Raw genomic sequence first — 17998 nt, 5'->3', positions numbered from 1 at the left:
CCATGGGTTCACCGTGGCGTAGAACCGGAGGGTGTCCCTGCAGTTGCGGGCCCGCGTCCGTGTTCTATCGCCCCAAGCAGGGAAGTCCATCACGGTGGTGATTGGGCTGCCCTGCGTTTTGGCTGGAAGGGGGTTGTGTTGGACTTGGCCCTTCTGGCAGGTTCACCCCTGAACTTTTTTTGATTTTTACTGGTGACTTGGTGTGGTGATTGTTTGGTTTCTGCGCACTTTCCCTGTGTCCCAGGGTAAAGTGCGTGCGTGCTCTGAGTGCATGTGGTGAGATAGGCCTGCCCTCCCATAGGAATGCATGGGGAATGTATGTGTCCCTAGTAGTTCCTGATGCGTGGGGTGTGCAGGCCCGAGTTTGGTATGTGCGGACTCGTGGGAGTGAATGCTGCGCGATGATGTGTGCGGCGTGTATGTACCTAGTGTGGAAGTGCCACTTCTAGAAGTGGGCACTTCTGTGTGCAGTGTGTCTGTCGCGTGATTGGCTGGTCATGTCATGTGACGGGCTAGGGATTCCCCAGTGTCAGGATGAGTCACCCAGTGGTGAATGGGGAGATCAGCAGCTAGATGGGTGGGAGGAGTCCACCTGGGTCCTGAATAGGACAGGGTTTTCCAAACACAATGCTGACCCCGCCCCCTGTGGTGCGACTGACGACCCTAGCCCTTCCAGTGAATAGAGTGAGGGGCTGAGCACATCAAGGGTGCTCCCCAACCAGCTGCGACTGGTTTTCCCCCTCACCCTGAACCCAGAACAAAGGGTTTGCCTGTATAAAAATGGGGCTGTGTCCCCACAGAAACTGTTCTCTTCCAGGATCCACTTGAAGGGGGCCTGCTGCTGCTGGGCGCCAGGAGAGACCGCCACTAGGGACTGCCTCCCTGTTGGAGGGCCCTGTGAGCTGGCCCCTGGGCCCAGTCCTTGCCCCCTGCCCTTGCAAGACTTTATTGCTGAACTTTCCTTTGCTTATAGCGCCTGGGAGCGCTTTCTGGGCTTCTTGTAGCGCTGGGAGCGCTGTTCTGCTATGTAGCGCTGTGAGCGCTGGGATCCTGCAAGCCGGTGCCCACCCGGCATTTCCCCCGTGCGGCGCCAATCCTGAAATCCCCTGGCAGGTGCCCACCCTGCCAGGGACCTTGCCGTGTTCATTGGCGGGTGCCCACCCCGCTTATAACGTAATATTTGCGGGAGCCTACCCCGCGCTATTGCCGCCATACAGATTGCTTTTCCAACCTCGCGGGTGCCTACCCCGCTTATTTTAATATTTCCATAGCGGGAGCCCACCCCGCGTTAGTGTGCCCGATAGCGGGTGCCTACCCCGCTTTTGCTATCTCAAGGAATCACCGCCGCAGCCCGAGATCCGTATCGACTGCCGCCCCGGCCGGAAGACAGGCAGCCTTCGTTGGGACGGGGGCGGGACTTTGCAGCCGGAAGCAGCCAGGAGCCTACCCCGCGCTGTCCCGGACAAAGCAGGAAGTGAGTTGGAGACCGGGGCTCCCGTGAGCTGAGGGAGCCCCGCGCCGTTGCTGCCCGAAGGAAGGAGAGGAATCCAGGCGGGAGCCCACCCCACGCTGGATCTGACGGAGAAGAGTCAGCCCGCGGTCCGGTGAGTGGGGCTCTGACCTGGAGGGTGCACAGAGCAGCCCGGTTGGCTGCAGAGCGCGAGTGCGCTCCGACGGGGCCAGCATTTGTTTTCTCGAGCGCTGGTGCGCTCTAACGGCCCGCATTGTGGTCCCAGAGCGCGAGGGCGCTCCAACGGTTGCAAGCATTATTTCTTTAGAGCCCCGAGGGAGGCTCCAACGGAGAGGGACTCCATCGTGGGGGCATAATACTTTAGAGCGCTCGTGGGGCTCCAACACCCCGCATTGTCTTCTTTGAGCGCTGGTGCGCTCCAACGAAGGGGCGCATTCTTGTTGTAGAGCCTGCGAGGCTCAGGGGGCATGAATGTTCCGAGCGCTCAGGGCGCTCCAACGACGGGGGCATTTCTCTTGTGATTGAGTGGCCCCAGATGGCAGCGGGCCACTCCCACCTTGCCCCACAGAGTTGTTTGGAGCCTGCGAGGCTCTAGGGGGCATTTTGCGTGGTTAGAGCCCAGGAGAGGCTCCAACCCCCCCGCCAGATTTGTTTAACAAGGCACAGTGGTGCCACCGCATCTCTCCAGTTGCCCAGCACTTAGTGGGCAACTGCAACGTTTAGGTTGTGGCCTCGGTGTTCTGGCTTGCGCAGCCTGCGCCGGCGCGCCCTGACTTTTCTGGACGCAGGGCGTCCTTGCCCCTACTAGGCCAGTTGGCCCAGGGACTACCACAGTAGTGGCTAATGTGAGTTTTGGCGCCATTGTACCTTTTCTGCACCTCTGAATGTGTTTAGGCGTCATGTGATTTGTTTTACACCTCTAAATGTATTTTATGCATCCTGTGTTTATGTGCTTAGACCCCTACAGGTAGAGTGATACTTAGGTGGTTGTTTTTCCCCTAGTACAGGTGGTACTAGTGAGGTCCTAGTTCCCTGCGTGGTATTCCTAAAGGTGGTTAGGGTTGCGTAGGTGGTACGTTCTGATACCAGTAGTTACTGGTTGTGTGCTACATGTTCTATTTTTAGTGCTACAGTGATTGTGTGCTATGTTCTCAAATATTATTCCTACGTTCTAAGTGCTATTCCTACAAAGTGCTAATTCCTGACAGTGGTCCATGTGGCCCTGTCCCCTGTATATATAATCCCTTGTAAAATCTGCCCGTGCCTGTTGGCACATTGTAAAGTGTGTGTTTTTATCTAATGTGTTGTGTATAATACAAAGGTTATTTTTATATAATACCTTGTGTGGAGTTTCCTTTGTGGTGGGCCTTGGGTGTTGTTGCTGGGTGCGCGCGCAAACGCTTTACACATCGCCTCAGGGATAAGCCTGTCTACTCGTGCCAAGCTACCAAGGGGGTGAGCAGGGGTTATCTTTGGCGTGTAACTTCCTTGCCCTGACTAGAGTGGTGGTTCCTGCCTGACTTTGGCGCAAGCCTTAGCCAGCCAGAAATCCCATTTCTAACACAGCCCTTTAAAGTGTAACAAAATACATCATAGTAAGAACATTCCAAACAAGGCAACAGAGTCCCATGGTAACCGCAAGACTTCCTCTTTTATTCGCTGCTCAGGACAGTTAGGTATATCTTTTTTACTCTCCCATTTTATTGGTTTTAATACAACTGTCTATTCAGATATTTTTAGCCTTATTCTTACCTTCGTTCAAGGTAAGTAACTTTATTTATACCCATAAGGTTTTACTTACTTTACCCTATCAGATAAGTTTATTTCATTTCCAAAACCCTTCCAATTTATGGTTGGGGCTTATTCTTCGTTTTTTAATCAAGGTTTTAAGCTTTTAGTTTACATGAGATGCCTAGCTAAAACGCTTTCAGAGAAGCCTTCGTTTTTTTATTAGTGTTTTTCTTGTGAAGCAATCGAAGCGAACTGGCTCCGCTTCAAAATAACAAGTTTTAAAATCGGAAGCGATTCGAGATTGAAGCGGCTTGACACCGCTTTGTTTATTATTCACTCTCTTTCCCCTTAAAAAAATAAATAAATAAATAATAAGTGATGTAGAGATATTTACCTTTGAGGAAGAAACTCCTCGTGCCGCCAACGTTCCTCTGTAGCGCGCAATGAATGATCTTTTGCGCGATCTACTTCCGCGTCAGGGATTGTGACCCGCTCACCAAAATGAGCGGTCACATCCCTCACGCATATTGTGGGTGACCCACAGGGCATAAATTTGGGTTGAAGGAAGAAGGGCTCGTTTGTGCTCGCGCTGTGGGTTTCTATGACAACCCACAGCGCAAAGCTAACGACAAGAGCCTTTCTCTCTCAGCGAAGTACCTTTCTAGGAAAACATCAGATACTTTGAGTTTTACTTGACTAAATACTACGGGGAAAGTATAGCTCGTCTATATTTGGAGTTTATACTCTTTTAAGTATTACGGTGAATGTGTAGCTCGTCTCTACTCGAGCTTACTTATTTACTTATTCTTTAAAAAAAGAAGCTAATATTTTGTTTAATAGCTTTTATTAACCAATTAAAGGGGAGAATGACTGCGTCTAATGACATTGAAATGTCTAACAATATACAAAGCCTTACGGAGAACTCTTTAATGAGTCTCTTCGATAAACAGTTTAAGTCATCTCTTAAGGAAGCAGTTGAAGCGGCACTGACTAAAAGAAAGAGGAATATCCCTGAGGATGACTCTCTTTCTTCAAGTGATGAGGAACCCCCTCCTAGAAAGGACGGTAAGGTGTTGAAAAAGACAAAACACCTTCAAAATAAAGAGAAAGTTCGCGTATCAAGCGATCACATAATAGTTATTGGTAGCCCTTGCGCTACAAAAGATCAGGGTGTCCCGAGCGGCACAAGTAGAATGAGCAGCCTTCTTGGCGCAAAAGGTTCAGGTGTCCCTCGCGGCACAAGTAGACATGGTGTCTTCACGGCACAAAAGACGTCATCCCTTTTGACGATGATGATTATTTTTCACAAAATGATGATATCGACGAGCCTGATGAATATGTCTTTGACCCATCAGAGAAGATGGACGACCTCCTTGATGAGGATTCTAATCAACCCACAACCTCAGGTTCCTTTCAGGATCCTGCTGGGATAGAGATGTTTAATCCGTCAAAAATTTCTCATCCGAGAGGCTCGGACTGGTGGCCTCTTGACCACGTGGCCAATTTCATTAAATTCTGGATAAGGAAGCCACTTGAAAGGGACTCACGTAATCTGTTGAGGTCCGAATGCCCTAGACCCTTTTTAGATAGCAAGGCGGGCATGACCCCTAATTTGGACCCAGAATTACTAACCTTCCTCTTCAAAACAGGAAGAGACCCTCGTAAGGGCCTTGAACGCTGTCTGAAACAGTGTCAAGACAAGCTTTTGGACACATTGGGCCCTCTCGCCAGAATTATGGACTTAGCAGAGGAGTCCGCCTTGAAAGGTACCCCAGTCGACATAGAACTCTTAAGAGGCTGGAGTCAACGCGCTGTTTGCCTCCTCGGCAATGCTAATGCTAGCCTTACATCTGAAAGAAGAAGAGGCATCTTGATGCGGATGAACGCGAAACTAGGCGATCTGGCTAATAAGGATGTTGAAGGAGACCCTAATGGCCTCCTCTTTGGGGAGTCCTTCATCAAGGTTCTTGGGAAGTATGTATCTACCTTCTCAGCTTTTAATAAAGCACAGAGCAACATGAGACGTATGTTCGGGGGAAGATTTTTTGGAAGGGCTGACAGGGGAGGACCGGCTGCCGTGGTTACAACAGGTCCTACTTTTACCAAAACACACGTGGCTATGGAAGGTCCTTCAGAGGGAACAACTCTTTCTTTCCCCAAAGAGGTCGCAACTTCCGCCGAGGTTCAAACAGTCGCGGAAGATTCCAAGGTCAAGGAAATCAAGGTAATTACTACTCCTCCTTTTGTTTCTTTCCCCCCAAAGGTAGGGGGAAGACTTGCTATTTTCAGCCAGAATTGGTTATCAATTACAAACGACCCATGGGTTCTAGAAACTGTAAAAGGATTCAAAATAGAATTCACTTCAATTCCTCATCAGAGGAAGATTCCAAGGGAACTTACTCTAGATCAGGATCAATCCGCCCTCATAGAGCTAGAAATACGCCAAATGCTAGACAAAGGGGCAATTTTCAGGACTTCAAACAAAACTGCTCCCGGTTTTGTGAGCACTATCTTCCTTGTGAAGAAAAAAGACAAGGGTTGGCGCCCGGTAATAAATTTAAAACTCCTGAACTTTTTTCTCGTTTACAGGCACTTCATAATGGAGGGGATTCACCTTCTAAGAGACATCCTCCAAGTAAAAGATTGGCTGATCAAACTAGATCTGAAAGACGCATATTTTACAGTCCCCATGGATTCGGACTCGCAGAGATACTTAAGATTTATTTGGAAGGGAGTGACATATCAATTTCGTTGCCTTCCTTTCGGCCTTTCTTCATCTCCTTGCTGTTTCACCAAGATCTTGAGACCGGTCGTAGCCTCCTTAAGAAAGAGAGGGGTCCGTTTGATTATTTATCTGGACGACATCCTTTTGATGTCTCAGAGCCAGGAGGAATTATTAACCCATATGAAATGGACAGTGGACCTTTTGGAGAAATTAGGTTTCATCATCAATATAGAGAAATCAGTCATGACTCCCTCTCAGAATCTGGAGTTTTTGGGTTTTCAAGTGAACACATCCTCGGCTCTCTTACAGCATCCTTTAAAGAAATTATCAAAAATAAAGAAGGAAGTTTCCTATGTTCTTTCAAAAGACTTGGTGAGCTTAAGAGAGTTAGCGAGGGTAATAGGTCTTCTTTCCTCATCCATTCAAGCGATCTCTCCAGGACCGCTTCATTACAGGGCCCTTCAGAGGTTGAAATCTTCGGGTCTCAGGAATGGTCTTTGGTACTCAGACCATATTCCCTTATCCACAGAAGCAAAGACAGACCTCCTTTGGTGGAGGAACAACCTAGAGAGCTGGAACGGGAAAGCTATATTGGGAATTCGCCGGATCACATTTTAGAGTCCGACGCGAGCAGTTCAGGTTGGGGTGCCAGGTTAGGTACCCTAGAAACAGGTGGGAAATGGTCCCGGGAAGAGACCAACCTGCATATAAATTACTTAGAGATGATGGCCAGTCTGAATGCCCTTATGAGTTTCAAATCTATTCTAAGGAACAGCGTAGTCTTGATAAAAATAGACAATTTTACTGCCGTTTCTTATATCAATCGTCTGGGGGGTGCGAGATCTATGTCCTTGGCGGATCTTGCTCAAAAGATTTGGTATTTCTGCTGGAGTCAAAAGATAATTCTGAGAGCAGAATTCATTCCGGGTCATCTGAATACAAGGGCAGACTGGAATTCAAGATTCCTGAGGGACTCAAGCGATTGGAAACTGAATCCTTTAGTCTTCCAGAGGATTCAAAATCTATGGGTCCCCTTCGAAATAGACCTTTTTGCCAGCAGACTGACGTCCCAGTTAGACCAATTTTTCAGCTGGAGACCAGACCCTCTCGCTCTCGCTCTAGCGGTGGACGCACTTCTCCAACCTTGGAACAATCTCAATTGTTATGCCTTTCCCCCTTTTGCTCTAATCCAGAGGACTCTTCTGAAGGTTCGTTCAGATCATTGCCGAATTGTTCTAATCACTCCTTTTTGGAATTCACAAATTTGGTTCCCAGGCGTGATGGAATTGGCCATGGAAGGTCCTCGTCTTATCCTAGGGAATTTAGATCTTTTACAGGGACTGGAAGGAGAATTACACCCTCTTCTTTTAGAAGGAAACATGAACCTTCTTGTCTGGAAGATTTCAGGGAATCTTCAAGATACTCAGGTCTTTCAGGAGAGTCTAAGAGCCTTTTGGATGAATCATGGGCCCCCGGAACCAGAAAAAGATACACCAGTGCTTGGAAAAGATGGTGTAGTTGGTGCATGGAATGGAGTATGGATCCCGTGGAAGCACCTGTTGTTGAAGTAGCAAATTTTTTAGCGGATCTCTTTAATTCAGGCCTTTGCTATAGAACCGTTAATTGTTATAGATCTGCTATTTCAGCAGGACATTCCTTGTTAAACGATTTCTCTATCGGTACCGATCCTTTAATCCGAAGAGTTATGAAAGGTATTAAAATCAAGCGTCCTCCTAAACCCAAATATGATTCATTATGGAATGTTAATCTGGTTTTTGACCTTTTTTCATCCTGGCCGGACAACTCTTTTCTTACAAGAAAGCAAATATCCTCTAAGATAGCTACCTTACTTTGTCTTATTTCTTTTAGAAGAGTATCCGATGTTAAAGCACTAGAAATATGTAATAGATTTTACTCCCCTGATGGAGTAGTTTTTGAAATTTGTAAAAGGACTAAAACCATGTCAGAGAACATCTTTTATCCCCTTTTTCCTGATTCTCCTAAACTATGTGTGGTTAGTTGCATGAAAGTTTATGAGCAAATGATGAGTGCCTTTAGACCTCTCAGTGAAATGCAATTATTGATTTCCTATGTTAAACCTTTCAAAGCCGTTTCTTCTGCAACTATTGCTAGATGGGTAAGATCTGTCATGTTTGAAGCAGCAATAGATTTGTCCAAATTCGGTGCACATTCCTCACGTGCCGCTATGGCAAGTAAGGTTTTTTGGGGTGGAGGATCACTTTCAGATATTCTTAAGGCAGCTGATTGGTCTAACGCTTCAACTTTTGTTAAATTTTATCTTAAACCTGTTGAACATGTAAGCAATGTTGCATTGAGGAGCTTTGAACTTGCATAATGTAGCCTCCGGTCTTGTAATGAAATGACGATTCTCCAATTATCATACAGAGAGAATCTTGATTTCATTAAAGACAACGGAGGCTGACATTATCCCTCCCACCACTCCCAGGTGGTTGTTTTATTAATTTTGTTTTTGAGATTATTTATTTCTCTTGATGAAATGTACCTTTTTAATGTGAATTTTGTCACCTTTTATGGTCAATACTACCCTGTTTGCCTTTTTTTCTTTCAGATTCTGCTTCATTATAATCATTTGTTCTTCGTGGAAGGATTTGAAGCTTCAGTTACCTTTTCTTCGCAGCTCTAAGAGGAAGTCTTGCGGTTACCATGGGACTCTGTTGCCTTGTTTGGAATGTTCTTACTATGATGTATTTTGTTACACTTTAAAGGGCTGCATCTTGAGCGGCGCAATAAAAGTTATTGCATAATGTCAGCCTCCGTTGTCTTTAATGAAATCAAGATCCTCTCTGTATGATAATTGGAGAATCGTCATTCCCTGTGTCAATGTTGCTCATCCTATGGGATGCCAGGCAGAGGTTGCCACATTGCATATTGTGTATGGGGTCCCGTGGACACTACAACAGGGACACATGCATCAGTCACTTCCTTGTCCGGACATGGACTGGCCAACGCCCGAGCCCACAAGTCATTGTGGCAAGCCCTGCGCTGGTTCGGCGTGCGGCAGGCCAGACCACTCCGATGACGCACCGAGGGGGGCCTTCATTGCTACCCATTGCAGGCATACGCGCTGGTGGTGTGCAGGTCACTGGTCTAGTCATCAGCATATCACAGCCACTTCCTGAGGCCAGGTTTGCACACACACCACACCCATCCGGCACAGGCATCACTCATAAAGGGCCCATGAGTTGTTGCGCACAGGGTTGTTGGCATCCGAGGCCTGGCGTACGACACAGGCCTATCGCCACATGGTGCTGACTGGGTTTGCGCAGGGTTAGTGGCACCCGAGGCCTTGCGGCCGGCACGGGCCTACCACCACGTGGCGCTGACTGGGATTGCACTGGGTTAGTGGCACACGGAGTATTGCGGCCAGCACAGGCACCCCGCCACGGGATGGTGACTTTGGGTGCACTGAGTCAGTGGCACCTTAAGCTGCTGAGCGGGTGTGCAGCCTGCGATGATGCCCCGTCCCAGCGGTCCGGAAAGCTCAGGTTTAGTGCGCCCTGCTGGACTGCAGTATAGGCCAGAGCCAGTGGGCAGGGCGGGCCTACCGCCACGTGGCGTCGCTTCCTGGATCCCAAAGTTAGTGGCACCCATTGGCCTCAGTGGGTGTGCAGCTTGCGATGGTGCTGGGTGCACTGGTATGTCCACTGCCATGGAATAATCAAGACCCAGCACTAAACGTGAGACCTGTTGGCCTGTAGAGCGTGGTTGCATGGTGTTGAGGGTGCCATGCCCGTGGGCCCTGGGCTTGTGGCTTGCAGCGGCACGTGGTGAGACCTCCCATCTACGCGCCGGTGGCGGAAGGTGAGCAGTGAGGCCTGGGTGTGCATGGGCGGGTAGGCGATGTTGTCTTGTGCAGGTGTGTTTACTGTGCCAGTCATGTATCTGGACTCTGTCTCAGCTGACAGCTCTGACTCAGATGTGTGACCTGGTGAACTGCGATACATACCGGCAAGTGGTTGGAGACACACCGGTGGCAGCAGGTGAGTAGTGTGGCCTGGGTGCGCAGGGGCGGCACTCTCTCTCTCTCTCTCCCCCTCTCTTCTTCTCTCTCCCCCCTCTTTTCTTCTCTCTCTCTCTCTCTCTCTCCCTCTCTTCTTCTTCTTCTCTCTCTCTCTCTCTCTCTCTCTCCCCCATTCTTCTTCTCTCTCTCCCCCTCTCTTCTTCTCTCTCTCTCCCTCTCTTCTTCTCTCTCTCTCCCTCTCCTTTTCTTCTCTCTCTCTCGCTCTCTCCCCCTCTCTTCTTCTCTCTCTCCCTCTCTCTTCCTCTCTCTCGCCTTCACTCTCTCTCTGTCCTATGATGTGCGCAGGACACACCTTCTCATCATGTTTTTTATCTTGCAGACTGGGACCTACGGATTGTCCCGAGGGGAGCGGCCATGTTTCTTCATTTCATGTCAGTGTTCATTTTAATAAAGTTTCATTTGTTGCTTTGAAAGTGAATGTGTGCTGCTCATTTCTGTGTCGACACATGCATGTCATCAGTTGTGATTGTGCGACGTCAGGCGGATTATTTTGTGCATGTTTAGGTGTGGCTGATGTGGCATGTCTTTGGTCGAGGGGTGCCAGGGACGGGTGGTCCTGGGGGTGGTGTCGGTGGGTGTTGTGGCCCTCTGGGGTGTCCGGGCCGCATGATGGATGGCTCCATGGCATCTGTTGCCCTTCCGAGGTGACCCTGGGCTGTGCTCCCTTTTGTTGTACAGGCTGCCGTCCGACTTTACGCCATGTCAGAGCAGGTGTAGATTTCCTGGTGCTAATGTGCCTTATTGCCTGTTTTGTGTTTTCAGCGCAGTTCTGTCTGGCCGTTGTGAATGTTGAGGTGTTATGTTGTCGCAGCTTTTGGCACGGGAACGCCCACTCTGCATCTCATTAGCGATAGTTGCGGGGGGCCTCTGTGGCGATGTTTTTTGCGGCTGCTATCGCACGTATACTGGTGCTGTGGGCTGTTAACACCAGCTTGTGAATAGGGCGATAGATTTATCGCAACTAAGTGCCGATAGTTTCTTGTGAATATGCCCCTGAATGCATTGCTTCCCACTAGTATAACGTAGTGTACAAAAACATTTTCTCTTCCATTCTTTTTTTCTCCTAAAATATAAGTTATCTTCCTTATGACCTGTCATTTTCTTGTGATAACTTTTGATTCTTGATCCTTTCCTACTGACACTAAAACAAATCATTAAGGCCTGATTTACCGTCCAATGCACCAAGAGGCTGCAGCAGCACAGGCACTGCCTACATAGCAATAGCCTGACTGCTAAATTTAATCTGCTCATTACCACATGGTACAAGCAGTTTCAAGCAAAAGCAAAAAATAAAAGTTAGATTGTCTTGTCATGATGTCATGGCGAACTGGTTGGCATTTTGTGGTGTTCCAAAAACAAACTGCTTAGCAGAGGTTCATTTTGGGAAACCAAAATGGTAAATGTGCCTAACACAGTGAAGGTTTTCTCATAGTTACATAGGAGGACATTATTCTCTTTATTCAAGTATGATACCATAGTGATGTGCATAGAGGTTACAGATAGAGCAGACCTTCTATCCCCTTATCTGTCAACAGGCATCAGGTAAGCAAAATTGCTTTCAACAGCAACAAATCACTTACCCACCTCTAAGCAAAGTAAGGGAACCAGGGTTGTTTAAACAGAAGATGCTCAATTTTTAAGAAATGCCCCACTGCCACAAAACTTTATATGATATCCTTGTCTTATAAGTACACTTGGTCTGGTCCTTTAAATTCTTTATTTCTTAATTGTAATGTTTTTCACTGACTTTAATATTATACATGTTAGACCAGTCATCCTTGGTGTGGGCTTCCCCCAAACATTTTGCCTTCATCCCTCCTTTTTTCTGAAATGTATGTATATCGGCATCAGGACTCTTTGAATTTTACCACTGCTAGCCAGTGCTTGGGCTCTCTCCTTTCAACATGGTAAAATTGGCTTACACCTTATTGACACATTAAATATACTTACAGGTCCCAAGTAAAAGGGTTCTACATGTACCCAGGGCCCGTAAATTAAATGTTACTACTGGGACTGCAGGACATATTGTGCCACCCACTTAGGAAGTCCTTTAAAACATTTCTCATGCCTTTCATTGCAATCTGCATGCAGTTGTAAACTGTTAATTTACACCTGGCAAAAAAGACCTTTTGCCAGACCTGAACCTCCATTGTTAATACATATAAGTCACACCTAAGGTAGGGCTAACCAACCCATACGCCAGGGTACCCTGGGGCAGATCGAAAAGAAAGTGCCGCAGCATGGGACCAAAAGCCGGCTGTGCCACGCTGCGGCACTTTCAGATCACAGGAATGCGGCATATTGACAATGATATGTCGCATTCCGATGCTCTCCCCTGCGCTGGTGCACAAACAGCTGCCATGCGCCGGCACAGGCACCCTTGCACCATCGTGCAAGGATGCCTGCGCCAGGGGGAGATTGTTTTTGTGCAGGAAGGGGCACCTTCCTGCACAAAAACAATCCCTACAGTCATTTTCCTATTTCAATGCATGCTGTAGAATGCAGCAGGCATTGAAAGAGGAAAAAACGAGGCGCCTGACTAAGCCACCTCTATGGTGGCGTAGCAAACTGACCGCATTTCCAGATTCACGATTTCTAGTAAATCTGGAAATGTGTCTGGTTCTTATGGGTGTTGCGTGGGAACACCCACAGCAACACCCATGGAACTCCCCTTTCACTCAAAATGCTGCGTGTAAAGGGGCCATATTTACAAGGACAGGAAAAGCCAACCAGGGTGGCTTTTCCAGGTCTTGTAAATATGGGGCATAGAAATGCGCTGCCAGTTCATCACAAAAAGTGACATACTGGCAGCGCAAGGGACTTGTAAATATGCCCCCCTGTATTTAAATTGCAGGGCATCTGCTTTCAAGATGTACATGTCCTGGTAGTGAAAAACTCCCAAATATATGTTGCCCTACTGTGAGGCCTAGCTCTCCCAGAGGATGAAAGTGGGTGACCTTATGACATTTAATATGTGCTAACATTGATTGGGAATAAGTAGAAATGTCATGTTTGATCTCAAATGAATTGTAACTTAAAATCCTCTTTAATGGTCAAGACATATTTTAAGTCACAATTCTGAAATTGCACGTTTAGAAAGTTGGCATTTTCTTGTCTTAACCATTTGGTGCCTGTAGCCTATGTCGCTAGCACCAGCTATAAATATTGGACCCTCAGACCAACTCTTCAGTACACTCCCGGACCCGTGGACATTACAGAAGAATAACAGCCTTGTATCCCAAACAACTGTTCTGCTGCTTGACCCCTGCCTATGTAACCAGACGAATGTTCTGCTGCCTGAGGCATTCCTCGTTCTTTAGAGTGCTTCACTGCTGCTACCAGAGGACTGTCCTGCTGCTAGAGGCCTGCCTTGTTTCAAAGAGGACTGCCCTAGTGCTTGAGGCCTGCCCTGCTCTCTTCGTAGGAAGACCAGACCTGTCGACTCCAAAGGTCAGTTGGCTGACCCCCTGAGCTGCAGGGACACAACACGCCCTAGAGGCCTCCCTGGGACTGCCCTGTGGAACTGATGCAACTAGACCTGCATGGATCTACAAATGGACCTGCTTGAGCCCTGCTGGCCTCTGCTTGAGGTGCCTCCTCAGGCTCTGGACCCTTAGCTGGCATCAGAGTGCGCTCTTCTACAAAAAAGGATAAATCCAGTGATTCTGGACACTTTGAACTGGACTTTAAGAACATAACTTTTTCAGCTGGACTAACCTGGTCCCTGTATCAAGCCAGGGCTCCATCGTGGTCAACAAGAACTTGTGACTTTCTCTTTGTTTAGCATGACTAAATAACTGCAAGTGGTTGTGCTTTTAAGTGATATACATACCTAAAACTGCATTTCTCAAAGTCTACTGATTGGATTATAGTTGTTTTGTTTTCATTCTATTCATTAAATTGTACTCTATTGTTCTGAATTGGTATGGGATTTTTCTTGTGTTGTGTTTTCAGTTTATTCTTTTTTGTGTGCTGCATCAATACATAACATAGTGTCTCTAAGTTAAGCCTGACTTCATTTGATACAAGCTACTAGAGGGTTAAACACAGATAAATTCAGGGACGTTTATGATTCACCCTGACAAGGATTGTGGTTGTTGCTTGAGGTGGGTCTTCACTCCCCTCAATCAAAAACCCACTTTCCTACCATCCATAATACGCACATATCTTCTCTTGGCACTGCCTTGCTGCTCTGGCCTAGATACTAAAGGGGAACCAAGGAATGGAAAGGGAGTCATTTTTACATCCGTGACATGGAAGTTGATTCATTGTCAAACGGTCAGGTTTATCGTCCATGTCCATCTGTGACATGGATGTTGAGTCATTGTTAAAATGGTCAGATTCTAACAACAAATTCACATCTGTGGCAGATTAGGCGTTATGGTTGGAATGGGGAGAGAAGAGAAGAGGCTCCAGGTACAGAGTCGGTGAGCAGAGGGCCAACGGAGAGAGTGACTTGTGAGATGGGAGAACAAGCTGACAAAAAATGGTAATAGTTAAAAGGAGTGGATTCACATGGCACAGAGGTGGTAGTGGGAGTGGTTGATGATCGACATGAGACAGGAAGGTGAAAGAATGCAAGCAGCGTTGATGACACACGTCCATAGGGGAGTATGAAGAAGAAAGGGCATGTCAATTCAGAGGGCCAGGAGATTGTCACTAGGAGAATGAGACCAGAGGTGGTCATAAGCACTGAGGGAAGTGCCTACAGAAGAGGTGATAGAAATTTACTATGAGTTTCGCATTTGAGCAGAGAACAAGGGTATTCCAGGCACAACTAGGTTTAGAAAGAAATGCGTAAACAGCTAGCATTTGGTCTAGCATGATCTTAGTGCTTTATGCACTTTCGCACATTTACACATTTTAAACAATATTCATACATGCATTTTATTAATTGAATAACAGTAGGTGTCTACCTTTATTTTTAATAAGAGCCACACATATATTTAAAAGTAATCAATGCCATTTACTCATGCTAATTTTACTTGTTTGAAGTCATTTTTATGCAAAGTTAGTCTAATGTGTAACCAGGCCTGTTTAATATATGAATTTCATTCTATTAAAAAGCTTTGTCAGAGTCAGGGGGATGCTAGGTGGTGCACTAGCGAATGGTCGCCTTCGTGTAAGGCTCCCGCAGTCCGGCGACATTTATCCTTCATAAACTCCTTAAATGGCGACCCAGAAGGCTACAATCACACCCATCGCTTCCCTGAGAGGTCCGGTGCTGGCTGTCCAAGTTCTGGCTTGCTAGCCACTACGGCGGGGAAGATACGAGCTTCGGAAGCCCCGGCGACCTGTGCGGCTGGAGGACAGGAATCGGCCTGCTGGTGGACGCCTACTAAGCGAGATCGGGGCTGCAATCACTGTCGCAGGCCGCTGACGGGCGAGAGGCGCGAAGCGGACTCCGAAAGCCGGCGCTGGTGAGGAGAACGGCGCGAGCCCCCCCCCTGGGGTCAGAGGTACTGCCGGAGAGACGGCCGGAGACCCTGTTCCCCCCCCCCATCGGAGACATAGCAGCGGAGGACTAGCTGGGGGTGGCAGCTGAGAGCTCCTCGGCTGACTGCGAGCTGCGGGGGGGACGCGGACGCTGGCAGCAGGACCGGGTGGGCTGCGAAGGGGCCCCACTCCGGCTCACCCATCGGGCGGACCTGCAGCGACGCACAGAGGTCAAGACGGAGACCAAGTAGGCGGTGGAAGGTATCGCTGACGTCCGTTTCGCTGCCGGGGGGTGTCGGGGGGCAGCGCCGGCCACCTACGGGACGTCTCTACCCGGGCTGGACGGCCGGTGAGGGGGAGCCGCTTGCTGGGACAGGAGGGCTGTGGGCCCTTGGAGGCCGCCTGCACAGCGTATCCCGCTGCATGAGACTGCCTACCAGCTGGAGCTGGGTATTAGCGCGAAGGAGCGCAGCAGTGGCGGATCACATACCCTGCCTCGGGAGAGGAAACTGCACCACGTGCGAGGTCACTGGTGGGGGCCATCGACTGGACCGGCCTGGGCACTGGTGTTGCTGCCGTCGGGGGAAAGCTGAGGCCAGACACGGGGACACATCGGGGGGTTGGTTCCGGCGCTGACGAGCTGCCCCTGTCTTCCCCTTGCACGAGTCTTCTGATCGAGGCGGGCCTGGACCTGAGGCGGAGGGGACTGTCGAGTGGCCGGAGCGGCGTCCTGCCCTGCCGGCAGATCGTGATGGGTAAGACGGACGCGAGACAGCCCAAGCTGTCGTTTGAGACCGGCAAAAAGGGGAATAAACCTTTGGAAGCGCCGCAAGTCCTGACTGGAGTGAATGGAGCTGCAGGGGACTCCTCGGCTGCGTCGGCGGACCTGCAGGAGGTGCTGCGCGAGATGCGCCAGGGATTCGCGACGATCGCTGACAAAGTGGATAGGATATCGTCGAGAATGGATGCCGTGGTGCATAAATTAGATGCGCACGAGGAGCGTCTAAAGGGTGCGGAACAACGGATATCGGACACAGAGGACACTGTTTCGCAGCACACCTCGCAGCTTACCAGAATGGATAACCTGCTGCGCATCATAGCGTCCAAGAACGAGGATTTGGAGGCAAGAAGCAGGCGCAACAACGTTTGCATCATAGGGATACCGGAGACGACCAATGTGGGCAAAATGGAGGAGTATGTGGAAAGGATGCTACGCACAGCGATTGGCTCGTAAGTGTTCTCTCCTCACTTTATAGTGGAGAGGGCACACCGCTCCCTGGGCCCTAGACCGAAACCAGGAGCGACTCCCAGGCCCATCATTGCCCGGTTACTGAACTACCGAGCTCGAGATGCGGCCCTGAGAGCAGCGAGGGGCACCCGGTCTCTCTCGTATGAGGGCAATTCATTCACGCTGTTTCCGGATTTCACACCAATGGTCCAGGAGGAGCGCAGGAAATTCATGGCGGTGAAGGCCAAGCTGCGGTCACTGCAACTAGACTACGCACTACTCTACCCAGCGAAACTGCGGGTCACATACCAAGGCCGTCAGCGGTTTTTCACGACTCCGCAGCAGGTGGAGGACTTCCTCAAACACTACAAACGTGCCCACAAATCGGGTGCGGAGGTGGACGATGAGCAGGCACCGCTGCCCGGGGAGAGGCTGGACGGCGAACTGTAAGTAGAGCAGATGAACAATCTACACTATCCTCTGGGGGCGAATAAGTGAACTGTTAAACCACTTTAAGCGGGCACTGCATTGGACTGGGTACTCCGTATCCCTCTTCAGGGCTGCGGGGAGGGGAGACATGGGGGGGACCATGGAGAGGGTTGCAGTTTTTGCACGAGATGTTTGTGGATAATGTAGATGTGTTTCCTCCATAAGTTGTGAACTGCGGTGAGGTTGGGATGGCATGCTAGGGTTGCCAAAGCTTATAACGCCGGACACCCCCTCTGGGTCCTCGAGTCCCACTACCATATTGGTGGGAGACTGGAGTAGATGAGGGGGAATTAGTGATGCCACCTAGGCGGATTCCCCGAAGGGAAATACCCGAGAACTCATGGGGAGCTATGGGGACTGTTTTCGCCCTTGTTCGGGGGGTACTTGGGGGAGGGATGGGGAGGGGACATGGCTGGCAGGTTGGGGTTTGCTTCAGTGGGCGGGGGGAGAGTGGGGGGGGACGTTGGGGAGAGGTATGTTCGGAGTTTGAGGTTGGGGGAGGGAGGGTTGGGGGTGGAGGGAGTATGTTGTTCGTGGAGAGTACTTGGGACGGAGTGGTTGAAGATACCTGTGCTGCTTGCCCTTTTGGGGCTGCTGCTGATGCTGCGGGGGTGTGATTGGCTGATTACACAAATGCATGTGAAGGTGAGGGGCTGGGAGTCGGGATGCTGCCGGGAGAATGGGTGTGGACCGAGCGATGACTGAGACGACCAGGAGAGAACGGCTCACGGTGCTATCGTGGAATGTTCGGGGCCTAAATGACGCTAGAAAATGCAGAAAAGTGTTGGCTTATCTAGAACAGCACCATGTACAGATCGCACTGTTGCAGGAGACACATCTTGCCCCCCAATCGCA

The 17998-nt window shown here is 49.2% G+C and overlaps 2 protein-coding genes across 2 annotated transcripts in view; one reads left to right on the top strand and one right to left on the bottom strand.

The window, feature by feature from the left end:
* MUC15 (mucin 15, cell surface associated) overlaps positions 1-8713 on the top strand; it is a 91264-nt gene extending 82551 nt beyond the window's left edge. The window contains exon 4 of the mRNA XM_085643625.1: positions 8518-8713. Within this exon, the coding sequence (XP_085499751.1) occupies positions 8518-8534 (17 nt within the window). The 3' untranslated portion in view covers positions 8535-8713. The remainder of the gene's footprint in view (positions 1-8517) is intronic.
* ANO3 (anoctamin 3) overlaps positions 1-17998 on the bottom strand; it is a 1942403-nt gene that overhangs the window by 656772 nt on the left and 1267633 nt on the right. The gene's annotated exons all lie outside the window — the stretch shown is intronic.

The sequence above is a fragment of the Triturus cristatus genome, chromosome 3_1, assembly GCF_964204655.1.
Source record: "Triturus cristatus chromosome 3_1, aTriCri1.1, whole genome shotgun sequence".
Lineage (NCBI taxonomy): Eukaryota > Metazoa > Chordata > Amphibia > Caudata > Salamandridae > Triturus > Triturus cristatus.
This window is presented reverse-complemented; position numbering and strand designations above follow the sequence as displayed.